General features: G+C 41.7%; 3 protein-coding genes across 7 annotated transcripts in view; all 3 read left to right on the forward strand.

Moving 5' to 3' along the window:
* pde10a (phosphodiesterase 10A) overlaps window positions 1-8781 on the forward strand; it is a 35220-nt gene extending 26439 nt beyond the window's left edge. For 2 of the 4 annotated variants that reach the window (XM_068327046.1, XM_068327047.1), the window contains exons 12-22: window positions 292-384; window positions 543-729; window positions 1584-1726; window positions 1873-1956; window positions 2070-2220; window positions 2336-2491; window positions 3071-3243; window positions 3394-3505; window positions 3702-3782; window positions 4761-4849; window positions 6452-8781. In XM_068327046.1, coding sequence (XP_068183147.1) covers window positions 292-384; window positions 543-729; window positions 1584-1726; window positions 1873-1956; window positions 2070-2220; window positions 2336-2491; window positions 3071-3243; window positions 3394-3505; window positions 3702-3782; window positions 4761-4849; window positions 6452-6551 — 1369 coding nt within the window. In that variant the 3' untranslated portion in view covers window positions 6552-8781. Of the gene's footprint in view, window positions 1-291; window positions 385-542; window positions 730-1583; window positions 1727-1872; window positions 1957-2069; window positions 2221-2335; window positions 2492-3070; window positions 3276-3393; window positions 3506-3701; window positions 3783-4760; window positions 4850-6451 lie in introns of those variants that run through there. The other 2 variants (XR_011037291.1, XR_011037290.1) reach the window with 2 other exon arrangements.
* A 2681-nt stretch (window positions 8782-11462) lies between these two features.
* LOC137604108 (uncharacterized protein C6orf118-like) lies at window positions 11463-14535 on the forward strand. The gene is made up of 9 exons (XM_068328041.1): window positions 11463-12074; window positions 12288-12410; window positions 12816-12875; window positions 13025-13149; window positions 13326-13375; window positions 13628-13788; window positions 13944-13997; window positions 14090-14151; window positions 14251-14535. Exons 1-9 carry the CDS (start codon window positions 11463-11465, stop codon window positions 14291-14293), a joined length of 1290 nt encoding a protein of 429 aa, XP_068184142.1. The 3' UTR covers window positions 14294-14535.
* A 991-nt stretch (window positions 14536-15526) lies between these two features.
* Window positions 15527-17354, forward strand: pla2g12b (phospholipase A2, group XIIB). Of its 2 annotated transcripts, none has more exons than XM_068328265.1 (4): window positions 15527-16365; window positions 16740-16828; window positions 16947-17112; window positions 17192-17354. In XM_068328265.1, the coding sequence occupies exons 1-4, from the start codon at window positions 15795-15797 to the stop codon at window positions 17308-17310; spliced, it is 945 nt and encodes a 314-aa protein (XP_068184366.1). In that variant the 5' UTR covers window positions 15527-15794; the 3' UTR covers window positions 17311-17354. The 2 variants fall into 2 exon arrangements, with proteins under 2 accessions (XP_068184366.1, XP_068184367.1); XM_068328266.1 differs by having other exon boundaries at window positions 16740-16816.
* Window positions 17355-17376: the final 22 nt, after the last annotated feature.

The raw sequence follows: 17376 nt of genomic DNA on the forward strand, positions 1-17376 counted from the left end.
TTTTTTTCACAAAACTTGAATTATACATCTCTCACGTACCAGTGAGGTGTCTCTATGTATGTGTGGAATTCATAGCATTTACATTTTCTGAGAATAAAAGAAAATCAACAGATAAGCCTGTTAAATTCAAATGAGCTGCTGGTTTTATGCAATTTGTGATTTATTTTTTAGAATAAAAATGTGCACAATGTGCGCTTTCCTAAATCAGGTTGTGGCATGGATTTTCACATGTGTGTGTCCTCTCAGCACAAACCTTTAAGTCTTGTCCGCTTCTCACCTCCATACCTGTAGGTTTTCGATAGACAAGGGAATAGCTGGTCAAGTGGCTCGGACAGGGGAGGTCTTAAATATCCCAGATGCCTATGCAGACCCAAGGTTCAACCGGTAACTGACAGATCTTTTCAAATTTCCTATAAATGACTACTTATTCGTCTTATTTTGAAATTAAATCTCTTACTGTGCTCTGGTGTTTGGTTCACGTTATGCACCTAAAATGACTTGTGTGATCTGTAACAAAGAGTCTCCATATTTTCCCTCAACAGGGAAGTGGACCTCAAAACCGGCTACACCACACGGAACATCCTGTGCATGCCAATTGTGAGCAGGGGGACTGTTATAGGTGTGGTGCAGATGGTGAACAAGTTAAGCGGAAGTGCCTTCACTAAAACAGATGAGAACAACTTTAAGATGTTTGCTGTCTTTTGTGCTCTGGCCTTACACTGTGCAAATGTGAGTAACTTGGAGGATTCTTTCATTTTTAAATAACTCATTGATCAACTCCAACAGCGTTCATCATTCGTCCTTCTGCAGACGCCTGCATGTAGTTAGGTCACATTAAGACTACTTAACACCTCATAACCTCAATCATGACCGGCTTATTTTACTGCACCTTTGACCGAGCTGACACAACTGACTCGTCTTAGTCCTCAAGTCATGCCTGAAGCTGGAAGACGAGTTTCAACCGTTCAAGAGGTTCTTCCTAATTGTATCTACAAGATTGACAGAGATGGAATGGATAGCTTCAATTTAAATATACTTTCCTCCAAATAATAATAAAATGTGATTTTACAGCATTATTGATTGTCCCTTGCATGGAAAACACAGATGTCGTACAAATCAGGCTTGAGTTTTATAGCCTCCGTTGGGGCCGGACACGTCATCTCGTACGACAAACTTACGCAAGAACAACGTCACAAAGTTGGTCTTAAAATTAATGAGGCATTTTAATATTTCAAGACAAGCAGTCTGCATCCGTCCACCGACAGGAGTTATGTTGAGCTGTAATTTATGCCTCCAAGAAACTTACTTGGTCCCAACTCCTGATTTATGGAGGAAGATGTGTGGCTTGGCTCTTGTACCTGACCGTCTGTGATGGGGACAGGGATAGAAACCAGATGTGGACACCCTTCCTTGAGACACACAGATGAAATAAGACACAGGACTCAAATTTGACCCTTTTTGGACATTTCAATAGTGATACTTAAAGATTTCTAGAGAATAGGGTATTTATATCACTGAAGTGTTGACTTTTAAAGACTAATCCCTGTTCAGTGAGGCTAACCACAGTCACTGTATCTCTGCAGATGTACCACAGGATCCGGCAATCTGAATGCATTTACAGAGTGACGATGGAAAAACTGTCTTACCACAGCATCTGCACATCAGAAGAATGGAAGACCCTTACCCAGCTCAACCTCCCTACACCCATTTATAAAGAGATTGAAATGTGAGTGCTCTTCAGGTGCAGATTGAGAGCAGGGCTTCGGTCTCTGGCTCTGCTCACTAGTTGCTTTACATCATCTGTCCCATTTAGGCTGATTCTCCCCCAGTCTCTTTTAAAATTCTCCTCCATTTTTGCCCTCTACCCCCCAGGTTCCATTTTGACATTAACCCCTTTGAGGAGATCTGGCCTGCTGTCTTTATCTACATGGTTCATAGTTCCTGTGGAAAAACCAGGTAAGGTGTCCCTGGACTCCGTGCGAGGCCTCCGTCTGAAGCTGGGGTGATTGTTGAAGCTGGGGTGATTGTTGAAGCTGGGGTGATTGTTGAGCTTCTCTCTCTCTGTGTAGCTTTGAGCTGGAGAAGTTGTGTCGGTTCACCATGTCCGTACGGAAAAACTACCGTCGTGTGCCCTACCACAACTGGAAGCACGCAGTGACGGTGGCTCACTGTATGTACGCCATCCTGCAGAAAACCTCTGGGATATTCACAGAACTAGAGGTTTGGTCCTTCTTAAGTCTGAGTTTTACTGCTCCTGAAGCAAAATTAAGTGAAATTAAAACAAGATTTGGGGTTCTTTGTAATTTTTTTGCTCTCTTCTCAATCTGGCTCACAGAAGAAGGGTTTATTGATAGCCTGCCTGTGTCACGACTTAGACCACCGGGGGTACAGCAACACTTACCTGCAGAAGTTTGACCACCCACTGGCTGCCCTGTATTCTACCTCCACCATGGAGCAACACCACTTCTCTCAGACCGTCACCATCCTACAGGTAGAGCTCCAATATGCACAACCTGTTGCACCATTGAAGACAAGATTTTGCTATTTGCTTATCATTTTTTCATTTGTCATATTTACTAAAGAGTAGCATCTTTATGTAACCAGTTTGAACCTTTTTTATTATGCAAGCATATCACCATATCCAGCATGCTTAAAGACATGCAGATGGTGGGCTGAAGAATTGGAAACCATGTGCAAAAGAAAGTTGCAGATTTAAAAAAAACAACCACATAGACAAACTTCAACAAATGTCCTAAATAAAACTCATGTTTACCACATAACTAAAAACTCTCACTTGAATTGAATTTCTGAATTTCTACTTAGTCTTTTTCCAAGTAAAAGAAGCTGAATTTTCCATTTCTAATTTGCACACACAGACATACACTTTGACAATGCATTGAAGGAACCATACAATGCAGCTCTGAGTGCCCTCTTGTGTAACGTTGAGGATCTGCTGTCGGGGCGCGGACCCTCGAATGAACATGAAATTAAAACCTGTGATAGTCTAGCTGAGCCGAACGCCTCATAAGTGGAGCTTTTGCTTTTTTATTGATCTCTTTGTTTCTCATAGCTGGAAGGGCACAATATTTTCTCCAACCTGAATTCCAGCGAGTATGAGCAGGTGTTGGAGATCATCCGAAAGGCCATCATCGCCACGGACCTCGCCCTTTACTTCAACAACCACCAGCAGCTGACGGAGCTGCTGTCCTCGCATGTGCTGGACTTGGACAACCACTCACACAGGTCAGGTCACGATGACTTGTACCGGTGCACAGGTCAGGTCAAGATCAGACCAGGTTTAATAGCATCACACAGAGAAATGTGGACCTGGCACTCATAAATGGCACATTGAGTTTCTTCACACAGCTATAATTAGGCTCTGCTCCCCTCCAGGGACCGTGTGATTGGTCTGATGATGACAGCATGTGACCTGTGTTCTGTTACAAAGAAATGGCAAATCACTCGACTCACAGCCAACGACATCTATGCTGAGTTCTGGGCTGAGGTATAGTGTGATTCTGCTGCTGATGAAGCAGTTTTAGAATCACGATCCTGACTCCATTATCACAATTTAGACCTTTAGTAGTGAACGATGGCACGCAGTTCATGAGCCACAAATAATGCCATCTATTGGTCACAGGGTTTGCAGCAGTTTGCAAATGTAAAAAGAAATGTCTTTCTTTTGTTTGGGTCGTTGACAGGGAGACGAGATGAAGAAGATCGGGCTGCAGCCGATCCCCATGATGGACAGAGACAAGAAGGATGAGGTTCCCCAAGGCCAAGTAAGACTTTCTTTCCCTTCTCTGTGTTAATTCTTTACTTCACATTCTGACTGAGTGGAATAATTCCTGAGGGGAAGTGGTTGTGTAAAAGGTTTTGGCTGATATAATAACGACTGTCGCATATCTCTGCATTCCCCCTTTGTTTAAATACGTACCACCAATACGTTTAATGACCTCAGACATTTATTTTTTTAAATTGGTGGAACGTGATTTCTTCCCTGCTCCCTGATTTGCCTGTTTCTCTTTGTGGGCGTGCTCTTGCTGCTGATTGACAGTTTGTTCACTCACCCATTAGTTTAGCACCACCTGTTGTGGGGGTGTGGAAGTCAGGCCATTATTTTCTCCATTGGTTCAGATTGATGGTTCACATCATTTCCAGCATATCTCCACCTATGTTCCTGTTCCTCCACTTAACTATTTTGTCCTTAATGATATAAATGAGCAGATATTACCCTCCACTGCACCAACACTGCCTCATTGCCACCTTCACTTACCCCTGATTATATTCTCCAGTACTGTATATGAATTTTTCAGTGAAATGCAGCTGTCAAGTCTCCAAACAGTCGGTGCCCAAATCACAAACATAAGTCTAAGACCTATTTCCTCCCCTTGTGATTTTGAAAGCATGAACTATCAATCCTTATACGGAACTATTATAATAAACCTTATTTGATCAAAACTTTGCAGTTTTAGTTTAGTTTTTATAATGTGTGAGGTTGTTTGTTTCAGGGCGTGTTTGATATTTAAGAGGAACCCCTCTAGTCATTCACACTGTTCTTTGTGACCTCAGGAGCTTAAAATTCTCTCTCTCTCTGGCGGTCCTCGGTCACAAATGAACTATTATTAAAACTTCAGATTACAGAGCAAATTAAGATCATGAGATGTTTGTTGCATTTCTGACCAGATTTTTATCACACTGTTTTCTCTAGATAGACGCTTCTTCTGTTTCATTAGTTTGTGTTTCATGATCTTTTTTAGGTGGGATTCTACAACGCTGTTGCTATTCCATGTTACACCACACTAGCGCAGCTTTTTCCTCCATCCAACCCTCTACTAAAAGCCTGCAAGTGAGTATTGAAAGCTACAGTAATGTACTAAAGGGTGAATACCCTGAGATACAATTCGAGTTTCATACAGTGGAAGATTCCATCCCTCCCTGTTTGCATTTACAAAATGTCAAGGATTATTTTTGGGGGACAGAGAACATGTGTGGCAGGAAATGGATCAGAAGTATTTCTTATGACAATTTTATCACACTTTCACATCTGGTGAGGTCAATGTATGCACAGAAAAGCTGGCTGCAGCAAGTGTGTCTTCTGGCCTCCTCTGGACAGAATAATAACTTATAAGGTGTGTATATATGCATTCCAACTGTACGATAGAAAAATACAAAGAAATACACATGCATACAGTGTGGCTGTACTGACATTGGATTAGTCAGACCTCTGAAAACATGCGTCATTCAATAGCAGTGTAATAACTTTAATAACTGCCATTTTTTGGAATGTTGTGATGTTAACCTAGAGTGAATGCAAACAGAGTGAACATTGTAAAATTTAAGCCCTGGTTGTGCATCAGCGCCAGGGTTCAAGTGGGCTGCAGACCAAGACCTGGCCGAGTCCTGCTACTTGTTGTGGGATCTGTCAGAGACATGTAAGCTGCATACAGATGGATAAATGAATGGGATGGCAGCACAGGGCGGCGCTCTTTGCACTGTTATGTCATACTTGATTACAGCACAGAGTTTGGTTAGAGTAATGTAGCTTTAGTATTGTTGATAGGGTCACTATCTGTCAGTGATCAGTTTGCCCCTACAGTCCGCATGTTAAAGTGCTCTAAGGACAGATAGCGGGCGTCACCTTGCTCCTAGTGGCTGCTGCACTGCTGTGTGAGCGTTTTCTTCAATGTTATCACTCCTGATAAGCAGGTAGTTGTTTGTGTGGAAGCCTCTTCCACTGCTGTGTGAGTGTGAGTGGATAAATGCTGTGTTGAGTATTTGACCTGTCCAGAAAGTTGCTATAAGTGCAGTCTGTTTTAGCTCATGTTGCTCTTCTAATACTTGTGGTTTAATATTCTTTCTTTTCACTTCTGGCTGTCTCTAACAATATTGTAAACCGTTCTGACTCCTATGTTGAATAGTTAATTAGTTCTTCAATACACCTTACGGTGATACTTGGACACGTCATCAGTGATGAATCCGAGCTCATTGGGTGTTTCGGGTCTTTAATCATCAGACATCCTCGCCCGGGCGACCCAGCCAGGGGCGATCACTCCACGGAAAATCTTTAAGGAGGAGGGCTTCTTCTTGAGTAATGTGCATCTGATAACATGTCATTTTATCCTTACTTCATCATGTTAGTCTAAGTTAGCTTAATATAATCAGCACTTATAGAAAAAGACGATGATTCGCAAGTTGCACGTTTGATTTGGCAAAAGTTTTACGTTGGATGCCCTTCCTGACACAACCACTCTGTATTTTTCCGGGCTTGGGACCGTCACAATAAGACACTGGTTTGTGCCCTCTTGCAGCTACATTATTCATAGAAAAAGAAACAGTTCTATTTCTTTTATGACTTGTTTGATTCCTATATCATGTGTCTAGTTCATGCTGACATGATTTGATCCTTGTTTTTGATTGTAAGCCACGCCTTCGATTGCTCCGTTTGCAGGGAGAACCTGAGCCAGTGGGAGAAGATCTCACGGGGAGAGGTGGAGGACATCATGCCCAGTCGACCTTCTGATTCAGGCCCAGTCAAGGTGGACAACTGACAAAGGAGTAGACCTGAATCCTTCCACTGACATGGTTCTCTGTAGGGGGAAGAAGCTGCATCCTGTGTTAGCAGGAGATGGACTAGCTGAAGGCAACTACACTTTGAAAACACACAGTTACCTCATTGGGTGACGGAGGTGTCAACGCCGAAGGATTCACCAATCCCAGAGACTGATGGACAGCCGATGGGGCGGGACTGAGACCCACAAACCCCACATTCACACAGCTTGGACATGAATTTGGTAGACTGGACTTCAGTTGATTTCTTTTTTTTTTTTTGATTATCTTTTCTTTCTAAATGTGACCTGATTCTTTGGTGGTCTTGTATTTGCAGAGGCCTTACTCTGAACCTTTCACATCTTAGAATATGTGAAAGCTTTTTGTCGGTTCAGGCTTTTTTTTTCTTTTTATTTAATGGTACTGTTTGCCTTCTGTGGTAGATTTATCCTACATGCACTACTTCAGCAAGGTATTCCAAGAGACAGAAGGAATGTGTAGAGCAGATGCATGATGTAACACCGCCTTGCTGAATAGGTGGATGTCGGAATGTTCTTTTATTTTATTTTTTTAAGCAAAAATCCTTTGCAGTACTTGAATAAAGATGTGCAGCCTATCAGAGGTGGTGATGGTAAAGATCCACCACAGGATACTCCTGTGATGAGAGTCCTATTATGTCGACAGTCACAAGAGAGTCAAATGTTTCTGCCTGAAGTGGACCCGACAGCACCGCGCCCACCCCACTGGCTCCGAGCGACCTGCTCCACAACACATCTACTTCCCTCTCACGGCACGATCTGTGATAGTAATGGTGATTGTATGCACAACAACAAAAAAAAAACAGCATCTGTTTTGCATCAATTGTAAGCTGAGACTGCATTAAATTGAATCTCCACTTTCATGGTGGTTTTCATACCACTGACACATCATAAATTATTTTACGCAATCTAGTTCCCGAACATAAATCAGTAATTAATTGTACAAGCTTGAATGAAGCACAGAGGAATGGGGATGCTGAGGCGTCCCAGCAGATTAGAACAATTTTGAGGTTTTATTTTGCAGCTACTCAACAGATTTTTTTTTTTTACATGTTGGCTACCTGATTGAAGACTTTAAGGCTTTGGTTATTTAGGTATCATTTTAATAATAATACAGAATGAAATAAGCCTCTAAATTCTATGTCTCAGGCGGGTTTTCTTGCTGGTTCAAATTCATTGTGTGAAACATCTCTGACATACATTTGACATAATTCCCAAACTGTCAAACCTGTTGAGCTGAAGTGCGTCGTGTGTCTAACAGTGTGATTACAGGTTAAGGATGCTGGTTGGTGGCTCTCCTTCAGGCTGACAACATGCACAGGAGTATGTTTGGACTCCTCCAGAGTTGTTTCCAAGATCTTCCAAAAGACAATAGATTTAACTTGAAATTGTCATTTCAGTAGACGTCAACCCACCAAGACTGACTCAACTGCTCAAGCGATTTATTTTGATGACTCGTACTGTGGCCCTCGGGGTCTGAATGTACTTTTTGAGTAACGTTTTGTTGATGGCAGATCCTCAGTGGTGGCCGTTTCCATTATGTGCTTTGTCTTTTCATAATTGCCTCCAGTGAGCTTCAACCAAGAGCAACAAATAGCCTGCACTTAAACCCAACTTTATATATACATTTGCATATATGGTAATGGGTGTATAGTGTGCACAATCTAGGAGCTAGTTTGTACAGACTGATATGTGTGCTCTGATGGTGCTATACTGAAGTGTGTGTGTGTGTGTGTGTGTGTGTGTGTGTGTGTGTGCGTGCGTGCGTGCGTGCGTGCGTGCGTGCGTGCGTGTGTGACGGAGAGAAAGCTTTTGGCTGTCTTTAACCCCCCCACCTGAGAACATGGTCAAGTCCACAACACTGCACTGTCCGTTCTACTTTTCAGCACCAGTTATATCCCATTGTCTGCACTATGTTTAGCTTATGCTCTTTATCATTATTAATATTGATGATTATTACTATTATTGCTACTATTACTATTGTTATTTTCTTAATTAGAGTTAAATTTAAATTAACTTATATTTTTTATACAAAGAAAATATAACGTTGGCCTTTTTGTTTTGTACAAAGTAAACATTGATATAAACAAAATGGTCTAGACATGTTACTGCTACCCAGAACTGTTGTGGAATGTCTCACCTGTAAATGTAAGAGCAGTAGCCCAAACGACTTTTATTAAATACCTGAAAAGTTCACTGTGTCTGATTGGTCTGCATTTAGTGGTCTCATTTTATTTTTATTTATTTATTTTATATTTTACTTATTTGCATTTGCTTCACTCAATGTGATAAACTCGGATATGGACAAAAGTCTTGGGACACAGATCTTAATCATTAAGAACGAGAATAGCATGAAACACTTTGGCGTATTGAACAAACATTTGTGTCAGACTGTGTCATTCTAAGGAGATCAGGGAATCCAAGTCTGATTCAGTCACAGGACGACATATTTACAACAAGACCGTGAAATTTCTTCCCTTCCACATTTAAGTGGTCATTTTGAAAAGTGGAGTTGTTTAGGAACATCAGCGCAGTGCTTAAAATTCACTTATTCTCTGTTCAACAAATTTCCACAACTTCTCATCAGCACAAAAAGAGGAGCTACACAGGCCCGTCAATATATGGTTTGGTGATTCCTTCAGATGCTAAGCAGTGAGTTTAGAGGTTATCATTGTCTTTTAATAAGAAAGTAAATGGTTTAACCATCTAGTTCACATTTTGTAGTGCTGTTAGTTGCAAACCATTTCCAAATTGCATGTTTTGAATAACGCTTGCCTAATATGATTTTGTAAAAGCATTCACAAATTTCTTTTTAATTTTTTTATTATTTTGAAATGCTTAATCAACCAAGTATTATGTAAAATGTGTCACCCGTCATTCTCCATTATCTTTATGGATTTACAGCCACTGACACTCTGAAGTGCTGCTCCATATTTAATCACTTCCGCCATACGTCACACAATAAGGGGTGGCACAAGGTGGTAAACTCCATGGTATGGCCCTACTTGTTTTCATTGAAGCATATGCTATAGGCTCTCTCTGCTCATGCTCAGCTCTGCCATCTGGAAGCTTTCCTATTCCGCTTGTTGGAACCCTGAAGCCAAATTTCCTGCTCCTCCTCTTCCTCCTTTCTCTCATGTTTCAGTAATCACTCACTGACTAGCACTCAATTAATCATCTACAATAACCATATTCACATATTCAAATGAGTTTTGCTTTCACAACATTTCTCCAGCCGCACACACACACACATATATGATATATATATATATATATATATATATATATATATATATATATATATATATATATATATATATATATATATATACCCTCAGACTCCCAGGCCTCTGGTAGAGGACCCGAGCTTGAGGATGACACATAGATACCACCCTGAAAGGGTGAGAGGGACATTTTTTAAATATTTATTTATTTATTTGTTTGTTTGTTTGTTTGTTTGTTTATTTATTTATTTCACCATGTATGGTGGGATCTTTTGCCCACCATAAATGATTAAAGCTGTATACCTGATTCATGATCCTTCCTGCGTTCAGCCACACATATCATCTCTCACGTACAACATAAGATTTGTCCGTTTTTCTTTGTGTTTTGTGACAGTTCAAATAATGTATTAACTTCATAATTAAGGCCAATTCATTTGCCTTGTTGAATTATTTCGTTTGTATAATTAATCGCATGTCTTCAGGAGGACGCGGTCGTTCTGTAGGGACTCAACTGGGAGCGTCACACGCGAATTTCTCTTATTTCTCCACGACATGCCCGCTTTCTTGGTCGAACGCCGCAAACTTCCAGGGAACGTTTATTTCCAAGACCCTGAACGCAACACGTGGATTACGCACATCGGTCTCCTTGACAACCAAATAAAGCGCAGACTGTTCCAGTCATGAAGAAAATCCGCCTGTCATGATTCTGTACAGGTATTTAATCTCCAGGTGAGGAGGCTGATATTTTGGTTCTCAGCATGTGGGTTTTTCTTTTTGGAAGTGAGTTAGTTTACTGTGTTGTTGTTGTTGTTGTTGTTGTTGTTGTTGTTGTTGTTGTTTAACGTTTGTTTCAGTTCATAAAACCCTGGTCTGGATCTGATTTTCTTTAAAATAAAGTACAAAATTAAACATTAAAGTTTTACTTTTATTGTAGAGTTTACATATTTGTTACTTTTATATCAATACTTTTCAATTTGTCACTACTTTAATTTTTTAAAATGTATTATTCATGTCATGTTTGTATGTTAATTTTCCATTTTATTTTGTCTAACTGAATGCATTTTATAGTCTGACGTTGCTTTTACATATTCTAATGATTTCCGTTTTATCAGTCAGTTATATTGAACCCTTCAAAACACTTCAGAAACTAAAATAAAAGTTTATTCTTTATTGTCTGTAAAAAGACCTGAATAACAAGAGCTAAAATTAGAAAGAATAGTAATAAAATTATTACCCATAAGTGTGGACAGCAGTGGTGCATGGGGTACCTCATGACAAGGTTTCTGGTTTGATTCCTTTATGTGAAAGTTTATATCGTTTCCTTGTGTCTGTATGGGTTCTCTCTGGTTCCCTGGCTTCCTTCCACCTCCAAAAACATGCAGTTTAGGTGATGTGATCACTCCAAATTGTCCAAATGGTGTGAACATGAACAGTTGTTTGTCTTATACACATGTATGCATTTATATGCATATATACAATACATATAACTAAAAGATTAATCAACACTAATGGCTGTTTAAAAGTGTTTTAGCATTTGTGTGTGTGTGTGTGTGTGTGTGTGTGTGTGTGTGTGTGTGTGTGTGTGTGTGTGTGTGTGTGTGTGTGTGTGTGTGTGTGTGTGTGTGTGTGTGTGTGTTTTGTGCTTCTAGTCATGTCCAGCCGCTGTGGGTCAAAGCCCTGGTGCTTTAGGAGTGATGCCCCCCAGCTGCTGCAGGCTGCTCAGACTGGACAGAAGGCTGATATCCCGGCCTTCTCCTCTGGTCAGCTGGGGATCCACAGCCTGAAACAGAGTCAGCCTCACAAGGAGAAAAAGACATCTTTCTGGACGACGGCTCAGAGCAACGCTAAAACCCCAAACGCTCCAGCACTCCAGCAGACTTGGCAAACGAACATGCCAAGCAATGCAAAGCAGAAAGAAATTAGAAACCTCTCCCCTACAGCTGCCAAAGAACCTAACGTGAGGAGGTCGAGACAAGATCAGGATCAATCATCACAAAGAATGAAAGTTCTACGTTTACCCAAGATCGCTTGCACTTCATCAAACTCCACGCTGGTCCGACCAAAAGTCTTTTCGGAGAAGGAGCCTGGCTCTTCATCTGACACTGAGGGGAAACAGCAGTTTTACTTTAGCCAATCAGAGCGAGCCCTGAATAATAAAAACAAGCTTAAGATGAAAAAAGGATTTGGCAGAAACGTCACACTGAAGCAGGAGCTCTGGGCTGGGATAAACGTTGTTGAAATGCATGAGAGAAAACTACAGAAGGTGAGTGTTTACATAAGCAGTGACATCACAGCACTGGATTTGGAGCTCAACTTCAGTCTCCTCGTCTTCTTTATGACTTATGTATATCCTGACTTGCTGACTGTGTGTGTGTGTGTGTGTGTGTGTGTGTGTGTGTGTGTGTGTGTGTGTGTGTACGTGCGTGTGTGTGTGTGCATGACACACATTTGACTGTGAGTTTCCATCAATGCTTAGGAGCTGAAGAAGCTGTCAACGCGGAGCTGGCCCCACAGAGACCGCCTTGCGGTGTTCAGTGACGTCTTTGATGATGTATGTGAAGGCTCGCCAGTATTTGGACGCATCCTGAGGGAAATTAAGGTTTTTCCATTTCCTCTGTCCCTGCTAGCACATTTTTAGCATGTGTCGTCAGACGAATCAGAGCCAAGAGAGAGACACCCTGGTGCAGCAAGTGGAAGTAGAGCAGCCAGTGGAAGCTGGTCCTGCCGTCCCAGGGAACGCTTCATTATAAGGCAGCAGTCAGATTTGTGCCCATTCATGAAAACGTAGTGGGTTCACTCACACACTGTTCCCACAAATACATCATTTATAAGAATTTACACACATACATATGATTACAGACCATTAAATGTCTACTTTAAGCTTGTGTCCATAAGGAAAACAGTCAGTGCACTGAGTTGTGCATTATCAGAGTAGATCTTTGATTTCCTCTAATAATAAAAAATGTATATTTATGGAGTGCTTTTTTTTCTGCTTTACTTTCAGACAGACTATGACTTGTATATCAACCACATGATGTCCTCTCAGTTGTCACTTTTGGATATCGTAAGACACACGCCGCACAATGCGTTTGTTATGTGAATCAAAGACGTTAGACATACAGATATTTAAACTGTCCACTAATGAAGCTGGAGTCTGAAACTGTGGAAACATATTGAGTATTTATCCTCCTTTTTGTTGTTGGGGTTTTGCAGTCACCAAACACTTCACACACACATCCTGGTGGCATCAGAGTCACAGAGCAGGAGCTGGAGGACGCTGAAAACGAAGTCCGTATGTTGGAGGAGGAGGCCAGAAGAGCTTTAGAGGAGAATAAAAGGTACAGTAGGGACCTCTCTCTCACACACACACACACACACACACACACACACACACACACACACACACACACACACACACACACACACACACACACACACACACACACACACACACACACACACACACACACAGCTGATCCTCATGAGTTTAAGTAACGTATTCTCTTCCCCTCAGAGTCCGTGATGAACTACAGAATGTTCCAGCAGTCACAGGCCTAGAAGACGGTGACTTGATGAGGGGGTCCTACTGGTTAACTGTCTTAAGACTTCACTGTCTATTACCCTGCAGGGCAGCAGCTCATGTTAACATTAAAATTTGTTGTGTGAGAATAATGAGCTAACGAACATTTATTTATTCATGACAACAGACATGAAGATGTCTGTGGGTCAGCTGTGACTGACAGTGGTAACGCCTGCAGGAGTGTGCATAAAATAAGGGCAGATGCAGTAATGGTTGGGTCGTCTGTGTTTGGACAGATGCATCAGTGGCCATGGAAGGCACCAGTAGCATCCAGTCCAAGAGGCTTCAGGTGTGGAATGTGTGGAGGGAGATTCAAGAGCTGGAGGAGGAGATCGAGGAAAAGCTGGTATCCATGGATACAATCACGACTACGCAGAGACACGTTAAAGATGTGAAGGTGCAGGGATCTAAAGCATCAGTTTATTCTCACAGTGCTTTCAGGTTAAGTTGTGTGAAATCTGAGCACCAAAATGAAACCAACACAAACTTGTAGACTTCACTCGTCCTTCTTTACATGACTGTGGCTGCAGTTTTCCTTCTGTTTTCTTCCAGAGAGACACGATGAGACTGATAGCCTCAAATGATCGTTTGAAGACCATCAACAAGGCAAGGGCCTTTCCCAGTATTACAGAATTTAAAGGCAGGTTCTGATGATTGGAGATTAGTGGGTAATGACTGCTTTTTAATTGTCCCCCAAGGACCTGGAAAACAGCATCAACACAGTGCTGGACAGGGAGAAATCAAGCAAAGTCACGAGACAGTAAATTTGTTAAACTGTATATATTTAATTTTTGAGTAGAAGATGAGTGATTCATTCTTTTTCTAACTTCCTGCTGATTTCCTGTGTTTTTATCACCAGGATGTTGTGGGATGAAATATACAGTGATCCGCACACAGAGTGAACGGCTTCATGAGTAAACCAGAGGGTCACCCCTAGAGATGGACGTCAGCGTGTCTGGATAACGTTCAGAGAGCAGCAAAATGATAGGATGAGTGTTTAATTTGTCATGTTTTTTGACAAGAACAAAAACTTGTGTGCCCTTGTTTTTGTCATTTTCCTTTAAAGTGGTACAAATAAAAGTTTCTGTAGAAGAACAGACACTATAGAACATATATTTTAACCTCCACCTTTATTAGGAATCAGCAACAGTGAAAAAAATTCAGCTTACATGTTCGACTTCTATATTTATGTAGAAGTACAGAAGTCATATCTTAAATCATATCCTTAAGATTAAAAAAATTAATTCAGTATTCATGCAAGCTGGCCCCTTCAAATGTGTTCTATTTGTATGACAGAGTTTACTTGCTGGTTATTATTAGTGATTCAGGATTTTACCAGTAATTTAATGATATATTTGATTAAAATAAAGATATTAGCTGCTCTATGAGTTGCTGTCGTTGCTCTTAAATCCATAATGATGCATTCAATATTAAAAGATCATTAACTTTTTCAGCTAAATTTTATTTACACATTACCAATTTTTGGATTAAATGACTGTATACTATTAGTGCCATGCATTTCAAATTAACACAGTTGAGTGTATGACTAAAAACTTGCTTATTTAAATAGTTTAATAGTAATAGCGTGTTATTAGATCATGTTAATGTGAAGGTTTGCATTTATTTTAGCTGCATAATCATCGACAATCTGTGGTTATATAAGTGCTTCCGGTGCAGTGATCACATCTACACGTGATGTTTCATAACATCATGTCAGTGTCCAGTGGAACAGCCATGAATCGGATGTTCAACAGGCTGAAATATGTTACTGAAATATGTTGTGTTACATATGTGAAGGTGCCACATATAATAATAAATTAAATGAGAGCTGTTTCATAGCAGGGAACAAAAGTGTGAATCTCATGTTTGTTATCTGTGATCTTCTTTATTTGGAATATTACATGATCCACTGAATATTAGAATAATCAAACCTGTTCTCGGTGCAGGGAACAAACGTTATTTCCTCCGAACACCAGAGGGCAGCAGAGACACACCAGCAGAGTAAAGGTTCTGTTAGTCTCTGAAGCTACTTGGTGCTGAGGTCTCGGTTTATGACCTTTATCAAACACGCTGAAGATCGCTTTGAGTTTGTGCTATGTGATAAAGGTCACAGGTCAGATGAACATGGAGTGCGTTCTGGGTCATAAACTGGATGTGATGTGTTCAGTGAATGAGATGATTAGAGGAATAATAGCACCCTCCTGTGAACTGATATGGGCTGACCTTCGCCCCCAGCGTGTAAGCGTCTGCTTTGCTGTCTGCTTGAACCTAATCTCAGGTCAAAGTCCACTGTGCCGTCAGTAATAACAGAATGTTTTTGACCATCACTCTCTCCGTTCTACTCATCCTGTGAACATCTCTGCCTTGAGGAGATCTCAGCTGGACTGTCATCACTTCAACATCATGCTGCTCCAGATTGCCGTCCTGCTTTTCCTTTTTGTATCTGGAAGCTCCGGGGCCACTTTAGGCTACCACCAAGCCGAAGAAGTAGAGGAGGCCCCCACTGTTGATGGTGCTGTCGCAGACACCATTGTAAATGCCATCGAACAAGATGTTTCTCCTGGAGATGCTCAAGTAGGTGATTTGCCTGGAGGCCAAAAGTCAGCAGCTGCTTCTAGCTTTGGTGAAATGTTACTTGCTAAATTACTCAACAACAAAGCAGCTGATGGAGCTGAAACCTACGTCCCCGTGGTGAATGGTGCGACAGCTGAAGGGCTAGGGACGGATGGCGATAGGCCCGCAGGAGACGCTGGTTTGGGAGGTGTCACTGGGGATGAGCAGCCCTCTTCATCTGAGAATGATATCAGGGCACTCGAGACAAACCAGAACCCTGAAACACCCTCGACACACGGAGATAGCAGCTGGAGCCTGAACTCAGTTAGAAGTAGTTTTCAAACTGTGCACGGTTACTTCGACTCCCTGGTGGAGCTGGTCGGGGGTCACGACGGTGTGTGTCAGTACCGCTGCAGATACGGTACGTTTCTTTTCGCTTACACGACTAAGAGTGTTCAGAAACGGCTACACAAAGGTGATGTTGGGCTGCTTTCAAAAGAAACTCTTTTCAAATTGGTTCCCCTTGGTTCAGACTGATGTAATCTAATATTCATTCTATTACCACTTTGTTGTGTAACACAGTTTAAATTTCAAAATCAATCCGTCTGCTGCCAGAAATTAAACATTTCTGTTTTTCAGTCTGGGGAATGGTCTGTAGTTACACAACCCATAGAGAGTTATATCTGATCTGTGAGACATGCATACACTCCAGAGATCTACTGTGTTGTGGGCGTTTGACCAGATGCAAATGATGACATTACTTTGTTAACAATAAAAAATATGTTTTCTCTTCAGGAGAATCTCCTCAACCGCGGCCCGGCTACCAGCTCTCAGAGCCCGATGGCTGCAGCTCCCCTCTGATGGGATTCCAGGTGAATGCTGCTGTAGGTGGCCTGTTGGCGCAGCCCAGAATAAACACAGACAGAAGAGACACCTCAACCACAGCGCCTGTGAATGTGGGCCCCCCCTGTCCTGACCGGATTCTGTTCTTTCTTTTGACAGTTTGACCTGGGGATCCCCGCCATGACGGAGTGCTGCAACCAGCTCGACGTGTGCTATGAAACCTGTGGGACAAACAAGTATGATTGTGACTTTAAGTTCCGGGTCTGCCTGCACAGCATCTGCTCAGACATTAATAAGAGTCTGGGCTTTTCAACTAAAGTACAAGGTGAGACGATTGCAGATAGTTATTGACGTATGAAAGGGAACCCCGTCACATCATATTCTGCTCTCTCTTTTCTGTTCAGCCTGTGAATCGATGGCAGACGCTCTCTATGACGCAGTGTGGACGCTCGGCTGCAGGCCTTACATGAACAGCCAGAGGGCGGCGTGTGTCTGCGAGGGAGAGGAGAGAGATGAACTGTGACCCCACCCCAACCCTTTCACACACAAATAATAGAGTAGTACCGCATCTACAGATGGTTCTGTTTAT

This window comes from Antennarius striatus, chromosome 11 (assembly GCF_040054535.1).
Source record: "Antennarius striatus isolate MH-2024 chromosome 11, ASM4005453v1, whole genome shotgun sequence".
NCBI lineage: Eukaryota > Metazoa > Chordata > Actinopteri > Lophiiformes > Antennariidae > Antennarius > Antennarius striatus.